The sequence below is a fragment of the Tamandua tetradactyla genome, chromosome 23 (genome assembly GCF_023851605.1).
Source record: "Tamandua tetradactyla isolate mTamTet1 chromosome 23, mTamTet1.pri, whole genome shotgun sequence".
Taxonomy (NCBI): domain Eukaryota; kingdom Metazoa; phylum Chordata; class Mammalia; order Pilosa; family Myrmecophagidae; genus Tamandua; species Tamandua tetradactyla.
This window is the reverse complement of record NC_135349.1, coordinates 36,771,075-36,786,274: the sequence shown is the minus strand read 5'-3', so window position 1 is coordinate 36,786,274 and position 15,200 is coordinate 36,771,075. Positions and strand designations below refer to the sequence as shown.

The following is a 15,200-nucleotide window of genomic DNA, read 5'->3' as shown; positions in this document are numbered from 1 at the left end:
TGAATATTTGGCCAGAGCAAAAGTAAAATACAAGTTACATTTGAAAATAATGTTTAATCTTCAAGAAACATGTTTTAAAATATAACAAGTTTAACATTCTTTCCTCTCTAGTGCAAAGCAAATTTACTATATCACAAAACTGGACATAATTTTTTAAAGTAAAAAAATTCAACAGAAATGGGCAGTGCAGTGGTGGCTCAGTGACAGAATTCTCACCTGCCATGCCAGAGATCTGCGTTTGATTTCCGGAGCCTGCCCATGCCAAAAAAAAAAAAAAAAAAAACCGCACTCAGTTCTTACCCTGGAATCTCATCATTTTTAAATAACATGCTCAAATGTCAGTGAAAATAAACAGTTTATAAACCTGAAAAAAAAATCTTTCAACAAATGAACTCAGATTCCAACAGAAGATGGTACTGTGTAACTGGGGGAGAATGCCTTGTGTCATACCCACATTTTACTAAATAAAAAAAAATACAAAACGGATTGAAAACAAACCATGAAATCTGAATATTTCTATGGACAACAGTTTTCACACAGTAAAAACAGGCAGTTTCAGAGTTGTATATTTTGTAGGCATATGGCCAATTTTATTCCAGAATCACTTTATCTTGTACTATCAAAATAAAAGTATCTTTGTTTTGGAGCAAGTCTGCTGAAAAAGGCACCAAAATACTACCTGTTTCTCCAAATGATACTAATAGTGCTCTTGTAATTCGTTCAGCATGACTTCAATCACATTAAACGTTAATATTCTAAATATTAAAGATGTATTAAGGAAGTTCCAGCTCAAGGAGCCCTCATCTGCCATTGGCAAGATCCTATTTTCTCCACATACAACCCACCCCCCAACCCCCAAATCCTTCTAGTCTGGCTTACAAAACAGGAACACTAGCTAAGAGGATAAAAATATATTCTCATATCATTGGCCATTTAATAAACAGCCATTAAACATAGCCACTTGTGTAGGAAGTCATTTATAGTACTTCCTAACATTTTAAAATTTAAGAATAAATCCATCTCCAATTTCACAGTCCCTTAATATTCCCTATCAACAGTCATTTTGCAGCCATCTTTGGTATCTGTCTCTTCCAGTCTTTTTTAATCTTGTACTCTAAAGGAACTCTTAAAGTAACTTTCACATTCAGGGAACCCACATGGCATGTTAATATGAGCACCAAACTATTTCACAAAAATCCAAAAATTATCTGACTAAAGCTCACAGAGCTCTTCCTCTTCTCTCAAAGACAAATTCTCAGGCTTAGTAAAAGATTTAGAGAAAGGGTTCTTCAACCAGTCATATACTAGGTGTTGCAAAAAAGGAGGGAAAGTACTGTCTAATTGATTTTGCAGTTCCAGGTGTTTTTTAAGTAAAGCTTGAGAATTGTCCTATCCTTCATTCCCAAACTAGAGTGCCCATGGAAACATTTCAAGAGCTCCTCTGGCAATGTGATTTTTCCAAACTCTTTTCGAATATAAGAATCCTGTCACTTTAAAATTGGCCTACTATTTTCTTTTAAGTACTCTGATAATTCAACTTTTAGCTCAATCACCCTGTTCAAAACTCTTCTTCTCATCAGCCATTGGATTTCTGTATGTAGTGGGAGATTTATGTGCTCTGTTCAAGTTTTAGTTGTTTTAATATTCTTACATGAATAGGTCTTTAATAAAGGTAACAATTTTTGTAGCATTGTTCAGAACTTTATCTCCAAGTTTTTGATAGCAGCAGCTCTCTGGGAAGTAAGCAGTGCCCTGTAATGTCAATGTTAGGATTTTCTTTTTTTCACAAGACAATACTTGTCATGGAGCCAACCACTGCACCAACAGACAGACCTTTGGTTTCCAGATATGAAGACACTATATTAAATACATATTGCCATTTGTTTCAGGCAGTTCTGTGCAGCAGAAAGTTTTTTTGAATGTCACTGTCATTTACCAATCTTACAAATGCTACAGCAGGACAAATATTGGCCAAATCTGTTGACTCATCAACCTAAATAGAGTAGCTGTTACTTTTTAGCTAATTACACTAAACCCCTTCTGCATCATGTGACTTAATCATCAATAAATCAACTTACTGAATTGAGAATAAAGTTTTCACTGTCTTGTACTCCATCTTGCGCCTGCATTTTAATGTTGGGGCAGGGTAAGTTCTGCTACTAAATAATTGCTTCCTAAACCTTTTCAATGAATGTGACTTTTTTACCAAAACTTTATTCTGTTTTGATATCCTAATAGTTTAAGATATTCAACATCTTTACTTGTCAAACACCTGTGATTTATAGTTACAATAGTTAGATTTGTAAATGTATGAATATGTCACAGATGATACTAATGGGAATAGGACAGCTTAGCGTACACACACAAAAAAATACCCTGGATAAGTAGCTTTCATTATGAAGACAGACTTTGTGTGCCCTGCTGGACTAGTATACTGAATTAACTCAGAACATGGTAATTCTTCATCATTAACCTTATCAGAAATGTCTGTAGATGTGAGCCTAGAATGGTCCTCTTCTACTGGATGCCATGCCTTCAAAGAGTGCAGCATCGGACCATTAGAGTTGTTTAGAACAAGCAAATGTAAATAAAATATAAGACGGGCATAACTAAGGAAAGTCACAAAAACTTGACAAAACAATTCACTTCTAATCTATACAATCTACACTTTTTTTAAAGATTTGCAACAAAACAATAGGGATATCTGAGTTGTGGCATGTAAAAATTCCTTCCTCAGAATGCAAATTTCCCTCTAATTTTCTATTATACCATGCTTGCTTGCTCCCAAAATTCAATGAGCAGTGCATGAGGAAGACTATTAATCATAAGGGAGAGATCAACAATTATTCTCCCCCCCCCCCCCCATATAATACAATCTTCACCTATAATCATCAGCTTTCCCCAAAACCCACCAAATGTATATGGGCCTACCATATGCTGCCACTCAGAGGGCTGAAAGATCACTAAGAAAATTGTTAACAGAGCTGTTCAATCATGGTTCACTACTTATTAAGGACAGCACACAAAGTTCAAAAACAATTATTTTCAGCCATAATTTTATACAGAACCCCAACTGTGAAATTCACTTTCAACACCAGCTTTTTTTTTCCTATGAGAGGTCATTTTCATGACTTGGATTCTCTATAACTTAACTTGCAACTTCAGGCTTAGCTCCTCCCTCATTCACCAACGATGTGCCAGACTTTGGTTCTGTTTTCCCCACCTCTTGGCTATTCTCTGGTACCACCTGCTGGTTATTTTTTCCTTCTGCCGTATCACTTTGATTTGATTTGTCACCAGATTCCAATTTAGCTTCTTTCCCATTTCCTACTTGCACTGTCTGCTTTGGGTTAAGCTGTGACAGGTCCTTAGCATTTTTTACCACTTCCTGGAGATTGTATTTTCTGAACAACATGTAATCTTTCACAACACTCAGGCAACAGACAGCTTTGATGATTTCTACTACCACTGTGTACTGTGGGTTGGTAAGATCCACTTTATTTTCCGAATTGAGGCTGCCAACTATTCCTGTAACAAAAAGAATAGGAAAGCACTTAGACTGAGAAGGTTAGCAGTAAGCTTGATGAATTTCAAAAAATAAAATAAAACCTTTTCTCTTTTTCTGTTTCAGACTTCTTAAAAATACACATACAGGGCAGACAACGGCGGTTCAGAGGCAGAGTTCTCTGCATTTTACTACTGAACCACCCCTGCACCCCTGTCTGTGTGGGGTTTTTTTCCTTTTTTTTTTTTTTGCATGGGCAGGCACTGGGAGTCAGACCCAGGTCTCCGGCATGGCAGGCGAGAACTCTGCCTGCTAAGCCACCATGGCCCGCCCTGGTTTGATGTTATTTTAAGACATTTTAATATATTTGTTCTACACTCAAAAATATAAACATTCTTATTTTAAAAAATTCTTAAAAACAAGGATAAGTATTTAATATTGGACAATTATGTAAAGTCATTAATAGAAACATACCTGCCAATTCTTTGATAACTTCTTCTCTATTCATGTGACTGTTATTTCTAGATTTATATACTATCTGAAATGTCCCTTTATTTGGAGCTTTAAACCAGGGTTCCAAAAACGTTTCTGCATATTTTTTCATATCCTCTAAGAAAGCCTTGCATGTGCCAGAGATGGGTAACATTCGTAGAATAACCCGAGTCTTCTTCTTTTTGGTTTTGTACATATCCTGGAGAATATGATGCACCAATTTCTCAGGTTCTGAGAGAGAAAGAAAAAAAACAGTACAGAACAAAGAAGCAAGTTTAAAAAGTTTTCAGATATTCTGGAGATTTTACTAACTCTCTAAAAAATTTTCATTGGCACTGACATAGGTTGAAGGTAGATATAGAAGGAATTTTCAGAATGAATTTTAAATGAGTCTACCCAGTATTTTTTTCCAACTAATATTTTTTCAATGTCTACTATGTGTGAATACTGAAGTTAATATTCTAACTCTTCAGCTTTACTACTGCTTTCACTAAAAACAAGTGAATGTTTGTGATATTCAGATTTATCTAAATACAACACCATACTATTGTTTTCCTATAGCAGTGACAACTATCAGAGGAACAAATATTAAGTAATATGTACTTTTTCACAAATAAAAAAAAATACAAAACCACAAGTCACCAAAAAGGATTTAATGAATCCATTGATTAAATTAGCACAGAAGTCTAGATTTCAGACCTGCAAGGAGTCCCAGAACCCAGAAGTGCACAAGATCAGGGACTGAGGCCACAAGTTACATCATACCCACATATAAGTATGCGTGGGGCTGCTCAGTGTTTTCAGTATTTTTTCATTAGTTGACCACATTTAAAAATCAAGGAACAACTCCAGGTTTCCAACTTCTTTTAAAAAAAGTGGAAGCTTTGGCCCTAGCAGAACTACCTCCCAAACGGCAACTGACTGGAGCTAAGGAGCAACAGCCCCTTTTACAGAAGCCACACATTCCAATTTTGCCTAAAGTTATGGAAGAAAACAACAGCAACGCCAGGCTTCTATTCATAAACCAATGCTATGCCCCCATTCCATCTGACTAGAGCAGCCAAACAATTAACTGAGCCATGTCCACAGATCTATTTTCTAGGCAGGGAGAGATCCAGATATTATGGCATCAACAATTCTAAGGAGTTTAAATTAAACACACCTATTCCAAGTGTCCTGATGAAGACTACATTATTTGCTCCACTCTCCACTGACTGGAATCTTCTTAGTCTCATCTCTGTAGATGCCTTTATGTCACCAACTTCTTTCTTCAAGGCAGCCTCCACATCATCGTCTTCTTCCTCACTTCCGGAGGGCTGCTGATCCTTCTCTGCAAACTGTTTGCATAAATAAAACTAATGAACAAAAACGCCACGTTTAAAAGCTACAATTCACTACTTACATGAAACCCCCAGTGGCAGATAGCTTAATATTGGACAAACTTTTACTGAGAGACTGAGACACCGCTCCTCTAAATCATAGTGGAAGAAGGGAATTTCCTTGAACTGTCCTACATACCCATTTGAAAAAGTTTTTAAAGCATCCCGGCAATCTGGGACAGAGAGAAATGTGCTGACCAGATGAATCATTTCAGCACAAGATATCTCTGTGCCTGACAAGTCAGGAAACACTCCATACTCATGGATTTCAAAATCCCTACTCCTGATCTCCTGAGGAACAGGGGACAGAAATAGTTTCAGAACTTGGAAGATACCAGTATAGACTTGTTGCCTAGTTCTCTGCAACACGCATGGGCTTCCCAGTTTACATATTTATGATATATTTATTATATGCCAGGACATATTTTATGTACATGAGCAACTTTCTAGCCTCAAGGCAATATTAGGGAGCACTATTATTCACTCTTCACAAAAAAAGGAACTCTAGCTCAGGAGAATTAATTTGCCCTAGTCCCAAAGCTAGTATGTAACTAGTCTCTAAGAGATTGAAAGCAAATTCCCTCAGAGCTATCCTCCATTTAACTGCTTGCGGAAGCGAGGAGGGAGGAATTGCTCCAGATGCCAAATCAATAAAAGAGTAGTTTCCAAATAAGATTTTACGTGGCTCTGGTACAAAAGTTTTTACTTTCTATATGTATCTTGAGAAATAACTAGCAGTCTATCTAATAAAAATAAAAACACCTATATCAGAGTTATTACTGCCTAGGACAAATTTGCATTACTACCGTGGTGTTCAGATGGTACTGGGATACAGTAAAAGTCACGAGGATGAACAGTTTGAACCTGTGAACTTGGGCCATCTACTTAATCTCCTTGAGCCTCATTATTCTCATGAAAGTTACCTCTGGCGGCCGTAAGAATTAAATATTAAATTTCTGAAGGACTGCAGCAGAACGCCAAACCGCAGGAAGCAAACAATAAACGGAGCTATAGTGATTAACGATGGAAAGAAAAGCTCAAGATAGCTCTTCGGAACGCAACACCAACTTTCTCCCTTCACAGAGATAGGCGAAGTACGTAACTGAGGCAACGAGAGAAGGCGGGACACAGTTCAGGCCACCACCTCCCACCACCTCAATCCCACAGCGCGCATGCGTATAAAGGCAGCGGGCCTGCTCGCCTGCCCTCCTCCATAGGCCTTCCCGCCCCCGCCAGGACCCGTACCTTTTCTGGCCCGTACAGGTCGTCGCCGTATTCGTTGAGCAGGCTATAGGCCTCCTCTACGCACTTGCGCTCGTTCATGTTGCAAGTGATAAGGATGCCCTGTAGCCCAGGCTCCAGCTGTCGGGGCCCGCCGGCGTCACAACGCCGGGCCCGCTTGGCTTGCACATACTGCGCCTTTCCTTTGCGCTTCCCACCGCTTGGCTGAGGTGGCTGCTGGGTGGGGGTGGCCATGATGCGTGCAAGCTGAGCCGAACGAGAAACGTGTTTCTCCACGGTTCCCAGCGTCCTCACGTCTGCTGTCGCGAGATGATTGCGTCAGACGGACGCGACGGCCTCCCCCCTAGTCCCGCCTCCCAATTTCGTTCCGTGTTGCTGCTGGGTCTTAAAACCCGCCAACAGCGAACGGGGGTAAGGTGACCCGAGCCCTGTAAAACCTAACAAAATTGACCGTGTTTATTTCTGGCTCGCCACGGTAAGCAGGGTCTCCATGGAGATGCGGCCTGCAGGTGGAGCCAGCTTGTATGCTTAGTTCTGGACTCCGACTGGAAATAGAACCTTCTTGCAAAGAACCCTTTTATTTAGTCATTCATATTCATTGTTTATTCAGTTCATTTTTTTTCTCTTTTTTTTGTTAATTAAAAAAAATTGACTAACACAACATTTAGAAATCATTCCATTCTACATATGCAATCAGTAATTCTTAATATCATCACATAGATGTATGATCATCATTTCTTAGTACATTTGCATCGATTTATATTCAGTTCATATTTAATGAGCGCCTATGTACTAGTCGTTGTGCTGGGGTTGAGGCAACAAACAAAAGATACCGTTCTTGTTCGGTATCTTGTTCACGTTTTTATTCAGAGGCCAACATTTCTTAGAAGTCAGTAGGGTCATCGAAACCATCCTACTTGGTTTTAACTCCTACTGTGTGTCTCCATTGTCTTCTGGGGCTTCTACTGCCGGACCCCAGGAGTACAAAGGAAATCACTATTCCATGAAATCAGAGAGCCCCGATTAGCAGAATGAGATATGCCAAAATATGTAGAATTCTGGCCGAACTTCTTAGCATCAATTTGTCCTATGGGAACCGAATATATTTTAACTTATAAACTAAAGTCTCATTAACACCAAAGACATACTGTCCTTTTCAATTTCTTCACGCACTTATATCCTGGAATGAAATCTTAACAGGTGACAATGACATCAATTCAATATTGCTCCAAATGCACTGGATTTGGACGGGAAAGTCACTTTTATTAGGCCTGTAGTACAGGGCCCCTTACCCCTCAGGATGTTAACCTACTCCTGGCCAGTATTTCAGAAAGCCTGTCTCACCCCAACCCTCTCCAGTCGGGAGTCTCCTTTACCCTCCATCAGTTGCCCTCTTGTGATAACCTCCCATAACTCAGCCTCCACCCTCCAGCAGATGCACTCTTGTGTAAACTCTCCTTACTCACTATTCGCCCTCCGGCATTTTAACTCTACATGCCTAAACCAGCATTTAAATTTTAAACTTTGCCAATGGAAAGCTGCCAACTCCTAACTTAGCCTCCTATTTCTGAAAACTAGCCAGAGACCTGCCTAACCCTTGCACCCCCAACTCCTAATCCAAAAGTCATGAAAACACTATCCGTTTCTCTCTCTCTCTCTCTCTCTCTCTCTCTCTCTCTCTCTCTCTCTCTCTCTCTCTCTCTCCTTTTCTGAGGGATCTGCATTTCTCAGATTCCCTTTCTTTTGGTCGCCATGAAAAAATAATACTGATATGAAATAATAGCCTGGAAATTCATGCACATATAAAATAATTTTCATTAAACATAGTGAAAACATTCATTTTCTTTGTTTCAAAGTATACCTTCCCATTTTCTTTTCTCCATTACCTGATCCAAAAGAGCTTAAGAAAACACATTCATTTTGTCTGGATAGGTAAACAATCCCTTGAGAGCTAACATCACAATATTCCCTATACTATAAAATCAAGAATTCATCACCTTATTCTTCATGCAATTAGAAGTCACTTTGTGTTCTAGTTTGCTAGCTGCCGGAATGCAATATACCAGAAACGGAATGACTTTTAACAAGGGGAATTTAATGAGTTGCTAGTTTACAGTTCTAAGGCCGAGAATTAAAACAAGTCTATAGAAAAGTCCAATCAAAGGCATCCAGGGAAAGATACCTTGGTTCAAGAAGGCCGATGAAGTTCAGGGTTTCTCTCTCATCTGGAAAGGCACATGGCGAACACAGTCAGGGCTTCTCTCTCAGCTGGAAAGGCACATGGTAGACACGGCGTCATCTGCTAGCTTACTCTCCTGGCTTCTGGTTTCATGAAGCTCCCCAGGAGGCATTTCCCTTCTTCATCTCCAAAGGTTGCTGGCTGGTGGACTCTGCTTCATGGTGCTGCAGCATTCTCTGCTCTCTCTGAGTCTCTCTGAGTCTCCAAAATATTTCCTCTTTTATAGGACTCCAGTAAACCAATCAAGACCCACTCAAATGGGTGGAGACATGTCATCCCCTAATCCAGTTTAACAACCGTTCTTAACTAAATCACATCAACCAGGGAGATGATCCCATCACAGTCCCTAAATACACAGCATTGAATAGAGACTATTCTACCTTTAAGAAATGGGATCCATATTAAAACATGGCTTTTCTTAGGGGGCATACTTCCTTTCAAACCAGCACACTTTGAGTTTTAGAAATCCCTTGTGTTGGGACTGTACCTTTAACAGTGTATGCTTCTGATGAGCAAATGTAGGGATAATGTGATTTTATTGACCTAGTCATTTATATCTCCTGATACTTAATTGTTATTTATGAAACAAAATATTAACAGGAGGAAAAATAATTAAAAGTTATTAGCCTGATGCTGAAGTTCACGGATAACTGATTTTGTTTAAAATTCATTATATGTGATATATATATATATGTATATACTCAGAAAAGATAAAGTTAAAATATATAAATATGAATATATATAATATAGTTTTCATAACTATTATGAAATGAGTGTTTTAATTTTGTTTTGTTTTTGCTTGTTACTAATATTAAGATTAGAGTTCCTAACAATAACGTGTTAACCATCCTTTTCCACAATGCAAAGTAGGACAAATGCAAAATATCCTTTTCCCCATCTGCATGCCACCTGTGGCCAACTGTGGAAGTGATTTAATAAGAACAGGGATGCTTAAAGGGTTTAAAAACATGGCTTCCATACCACCATTATCCTAGGGGAGGAAGGCAGAGAAATAACCATATTCTATAGCAGAGGAAGACTGGAGTAAAGCACATACCTATGACTACTTTCTCTACACAGCTCTGTCCTACTACTGATATTTTGGTCCAGAATTGTATAGTTGTCTTTGTTGGTCCAGCAAATGAACCCCTTTGCTTTGGGGGAGTGGGTATGGGTAGGGTGGGATGGTGGTGCAGGAATTCATCAATGGATCAACGCAGGTGGAAGGCAGGGTCCCACCTCACATCATGGAAGCTTGAAATGTCAGATACTCCTTCCCACCGTCTGCATGGGCACATTATCTCAGCTTCAACAATCAAATGCTCCTGTCTAGAGCTCACGATTGGAAGCAAGTGCACAAAACAGTAGGGCCTGTTTAGAATTCATCCCACCAATGACAGTGGCATTTTGAATCCAGTATCAACAGTGTAGCCGACATTCCAGAAATGTTGGCACAATCTCCAGACCGTTCACATGGATTCCAGCCTCCTGGCTTCCCCCAATCATCCAACCTTCCCCATGATTCTTTCAGCTACCCAAAAAGCTTCCAATAAATTCCTTTTCTGATTTTATTTACACACAAGAATTTTGTCTGGTATTTGTATTTCACTCTGTTTTCTCTATGGATCTTTTTATTCATAGTCTTAACAATTATCATGTTAATGTGTTACCCTTTCTAAAGACGTCACTTTTGAAGAATAAGTTCAGAAGGAGCACCCCTAACAGTTTTTCAAATGCAAAGTTGCCACTAAATTTGCATCGCTACAAAATCTTATAAGAGGTAATTTGATATTGGGAAAGGAGCATTGAATTGAGAATCAGCATCTCTCAATTCCAACCCCAGATCTACCAGTATTTCAAAAACTGTTATCATTGTCTTATTTTTTGCTTTCCCCTGTATATTCAATATAGCTTTTAATTCTCAGAATTTTCCTGGTGGACACTGCGTATCATAGACTTATGGATATCCTCAGTTGTTCAAGAACAGTTTAATTAGGCTAGTATTGCTGCGGTGTCAGGGGACATAAAAGAGAGTTGCCTCTCTCTCTCTCTCTCTCTCTCTCTCTCTCCCCCACCCCTTCCTCAGTGTCTAGTATACTGCCTGGTCCACAGAAGTTGCTCAAAAAATGTTTCTAAATTTAACCCAATCCACAAAGTGGTCAATAAAGGGAAAAGGTAAAGACTCTATTAAAAGAGAAAGTACTGCCATGTCTTAATCCCATTAAAAGATGTACCATGCCAGGGTTGCTAAAAAAAGGTACTGGTCTCCCCTTCAATCTCTCTCTGTTCTCTTGGCAGTGTTCTAGTTCCCCACACACTGACCCTTGTACTTAGGATCTTAGAAGTTAATATACAGGTGAAAAGTTTAAGAATTAAGTAGTTTGAGTTCTAAGCATCTTTGAGTCTTAAATGGTGGAGGTGAAAACTAACATGCACCAAAACATCGCTAACCAAAGTTAATTAATTTCAAGAATAGACAAAGAGTTACATAAATATCCAGACAGAATAAGTAGAACACATAACAGGAAAAACAAACTTACCTGACATGGAGCTTTTCAGAAATAATAATTCAACTCCAAATGACAGTGGAGCAAAGTCTGAAATTTCCTGACGGAAAGAAAATTTAACACAAGACGTTTACTCTTAGCCAAATTGTTCATGTGTGAAGGCAATAGAGATTCTCAAATAAGCAAGAACTCAGGAATTATAGTCATTATAAGCCCTTTGTGTAGGAAAAAAAAATGTATTAGATGTTAACTTTAGCTAACAAAGAAAACATTTGAGGAAGGACAAGCTATGTGAGAAGGACTAACGGAGAGCACTTAATTCATTTATATGGAGATCAGAGTTTCTCAATCACAACCCTTGTTATACTTTGTGCTGGATAATTCTTTGTTGAGGGGGCTGTGTGCATTGCAGAATGTTTAATGGTATCCCAGGCCTTTACCCCTTGAATAAAGTAACATCACCAGCCCCTCAGTTGACAACCATACATGTTTCCAGACATTGCCAAATGTCCCCTGGGGGTCACAGTCATCCCATTTGGTTATTATGGATATAAACTAGGGCTTTATAACCAAGGAAATTATGTTTACACAAAGACATGCAAACATCTCCAATACTGGCAACAATATACTAGCAGTAATCAAGAGGCTGGGAAGCTGAACATGAGTATGGTTGAGGGAGAGGGCTGGGGGCATGTGTGATACCAGAATGAAAGACAGTGGATAAAGACTGAGATGGTATAATTCACGAATGCCCAGAATGGACAATGATGATGATTAAACGTACAAATATAAAAACTTTCTGGCGTGAGGGGGAACAAATGAATGTCAACATCACCAAGTGCTGAAAATGAGTGGTATACAGAAAAAAGTAGAATCAATGGAAGCTATGGTCTACAGTTATCAGTAACATTGTAATATGAATGTAACGAAGGCATCATGCCAAAACTAAACGTCAAAAAGTAGTGGACATGGAGGAGGGGTATGGATTCTTTGCAGAAGAAAATAACATATCTTCATATAGATTATGGTGTCGAAGGCATGGCTATTGTAAAAAAATTAAGTTTAGCTTTCACACAAGATGGTGCAGGAAAAGGCTGTAGAACAACTCAGGCTGCAGGCAGGGAACGGGATGGGCTTCTGACTTAAGCTTAGAACTGGGGCCAAATCCTTAATGACCAAGGTCAGCGAAAATGTAAAACCTAAACAAAGGGGGAGCCTTTGGTGGGAAGTTCAAATCAGTTAGATTATCAGGATAGGTTGTAACCTCTGCAATATCCAATTAGTGGAGAAACAGGGGAAGGACTTGTGGGTTAAATAAATATGGCTGCTTTCAGTTGCTCAACACCCCGGCCACCATGTTTCAGGTAGGTGCCCGCTCTTGCAAGATCATGAATAAATTATTTTCTTCTCTACAGTCAGGTGAGCATTTATTCTCTTTCAAGTATGATTTCTTTCTAACAGCTATTTACATAGGTTTTATTGTATGATTTGCAACTAAAACTGTTTAAAATGAACACAGAGATTCAGGAGAGGAGCCACGATGGCAGCTTAGCAAGGTGTGGGATTTAGTTCATCCTCCAGATCAGCTAATGAATAGCCAGGAACAGTACAGAACAACTGCTGGGGCCACGTCAGTGACCGGACACACAGCATACCCCAGTCTGGATCAGCTAGACCAGCTATGAGCCCCCCCAGAACCGTGAGTTCCCCAAGCCGCAGGGGCCAGTGCCCCTCCCCCGCAGGCTACTTCCCAGAGGGAAAAGAAAACAGAATTTACTAGCAGCAGGGGCTGAGCACAACCAAGCTCCAATTGTGGAATTAATTAACAAATTCTGACTACTAAAAATAGGCCCCCAGCTCAGCTGAACCTTGAGTAAAAATGGAGGTCACTGGGTTTTGCCCTGGTGCAGAGGGGGCAGGGCTGACAGAAAAAGAAAAATGAAGAAAAAAAAAAAAAAGGTTTTTTTTGGATCTGAAAAGGTCTGGGCCCTGCAGGAAGGGAGGGAGCACATAGGACCTGAAGATACACAGAGCAACATACCAACTTAAGCTCTTGATTGGTAAACCTGAGGGATGGGGTCCTGCTCTGAAAAGGATTTTTCTTTTTCTCTGTTGAGGCTGTGTTTCTATGGATTGATTACTCTTTGGATAGAGCTGCAAGGCTTCTTGGGCTCCACTGCCCCAGGCATAGGCAGAAACAGGGTTGTTTGAGAGCTTCTCTGGAGCCTGTGCCTTCCCCAGAAGAGGGGTGGGGCCCAGTTCAGGTGGAATCCCTCCCTCAAGGAATTCAGACCCCAGGGTCTGAAAAAGGGAAGTGATTAAAGCCAGCCTACAACCTCTCCTCTGTCTTCACCACCCACCCAGCAGGGAGAGTCAGCTGAAGTTAAAGGTACTGAATCACCTTATGCTGGTGGGACCTGCAGGCAGAAAAGCGCCACATACTGGGTAGGGTAGGAAAAATGCAGAGTCCAGAGACTACATAGGAAAACCTTTTAATCTGCTGGGCCTCCCCCTCAGGGAAAACTGATGCAGGTGAATCTTTCCTCCTGAGAGGAGATCAGTTTGGTCTAAGAAAATCTGACTGGGGTCTATAATACCTAAGTAGACCCTCTTAAGAGGTAGGGGAAAGGAACCTTACAGTCAGGGCAAGAAACAGAAAAAACAAGTACTGAAAAATTCTAGTGTATTAAATCAAACTTAAGCTAGAGGACTAGAATGAGCTGAACTGAATGTCAAAGAACAGATAGACACCAAAGTCATCCAGCAAGAAAATCCTAGGGGAAAAAAAAAGTGAAAACAATCTCCAGAATAAACTAATTAAGGTAATTAAATGCCCACACACCAGCAAAAAAAATGACAAATCACACTAGGAAAATTGAAGAAATGGCCCAGTCAAAGGAACACATCAACAATTCAAATGAGATACAGGAGTTGAAACAATTAACTCAGAATGTTTGAACAGACATGGAAAACCTCATCAAAAGTCAAATCAATGAATTAACAGAGGATATACAGAAGACAAGGAATGAACAAAAAGAAGAAATCAAAAGTCTGAAAAAACAAATCTCAGAACTTACGGGAATGAGAGGCACAGTAGAAAATATGAAGAAAACAATGAAACCTACAATGTCAGATTTCAAGAGGCAGAAGATAGGATTAGTGAACTGGAGGATGGGACATCTGAAATCCGACAAGAAAAAGAAAATATAGGGAAAAGAATGGAAAAAATATGAGCAGAGACTCAGGGAATTGGATGACAACATGAAGTACAGGAATACAGGTGTTGTGGGTGTCCCAGAAGGAGAAGAGAATGGAAAAGGAGGAGAAAAAGGAATGGAGGAAATTATCACTGAAAATTTCCCAACTCTTATGAAAGGCTTAAAATTACAGATCCAAGAAGTGCAGCATACCCCAAAGAGAATAGATCCAAACAGACGTACTCAAAGACACTTGCTAATCACAATGTCAGATGTCAAAGAGAAAGAGAGAATCTTGAAAGCAGAAACAGAAAAACAGTCCATCACATACAAGGGAAGCCCAATAAGACTATGCATACATTTCTCAGCAGAAACCATAGAGGTTAGAAGACAATGTGATAATATATTGAAGATATAAAATGAGAAAAGCTGCCAAGCAAGAATTCTATATCCAGCAAAACTGTCCTTCAAAAATGAGGGGGAAATTAAAACATTTTCAAACAAAAATTCACTGAGAGAATTTGTGACCAAGAGACCAGCTCTGCAAGAAATACTAAAGGAAGCAGTAGAGACAGATAAGAAAAGACAGGAGAGACAGGTATGAAAAAGACTATATAAATGAAGATTATCAATAAAGGT

The 15,200-nt window shown here is 39.5% G+C and overlaps 1 protein-coding gene across 1 annotated transcript; it reads right to left on the bottom strand.

The window, feature by feature from the left end:
- Positions 1-34: 34 nt before the first annotated feature.
- On the bottom strand, positions 35-7,128 carry THUMPD1 (THUMP domain 1 NAT10 acetyltransferase adaptor). The gene is made up of 4 exons (XM_077141638.1): positions 6,622-7,128; positions 5,160-5,334; positions 3,980-4,228; positions 35-3,528 (listed from the first exon to the last, which is right to left on the bottom strand). The coding sequence occupies exons 1-4, from the start codon at positions 6,850-6,852 to the stop codon at positions 3,149-3,151; spliced, it is 1,035 nt and encodes a 344-aa protein (XP_076997753.1). The 5' UTR covers positions 6,853-7,128; the 3' UTR covers positions 35-3,148.
- Positions 7,129-15,200: the final 8,072 nt, after the last annotated feature.

Excerpts from the sequence above, each read along its gene's own strand:
- THUMPD1 (XM_077141638.1), bottom strand. The coding sequence starts at position 6,852 with ATGGCCACCCCCACCCAGCAGCCACCTCAGCCAAGCGGTGGGAAGCGC. Across the intron at positions 5,335-6,621 it reads ACCTGTACGGGCCAGAAAAG|TTTGCAGAGAAGGATCAGCA; the intron begins GTACGGGTCCTG and ends TTATGCAAACAG. Across the intron at positions 4,229-5,159 it reads CATCAGGACACTTGGAATAG|AACCTGAGAAATTGGTGCAT; the intron begins GTGTGTTTAATT and ends TTTCTCTCTCAG.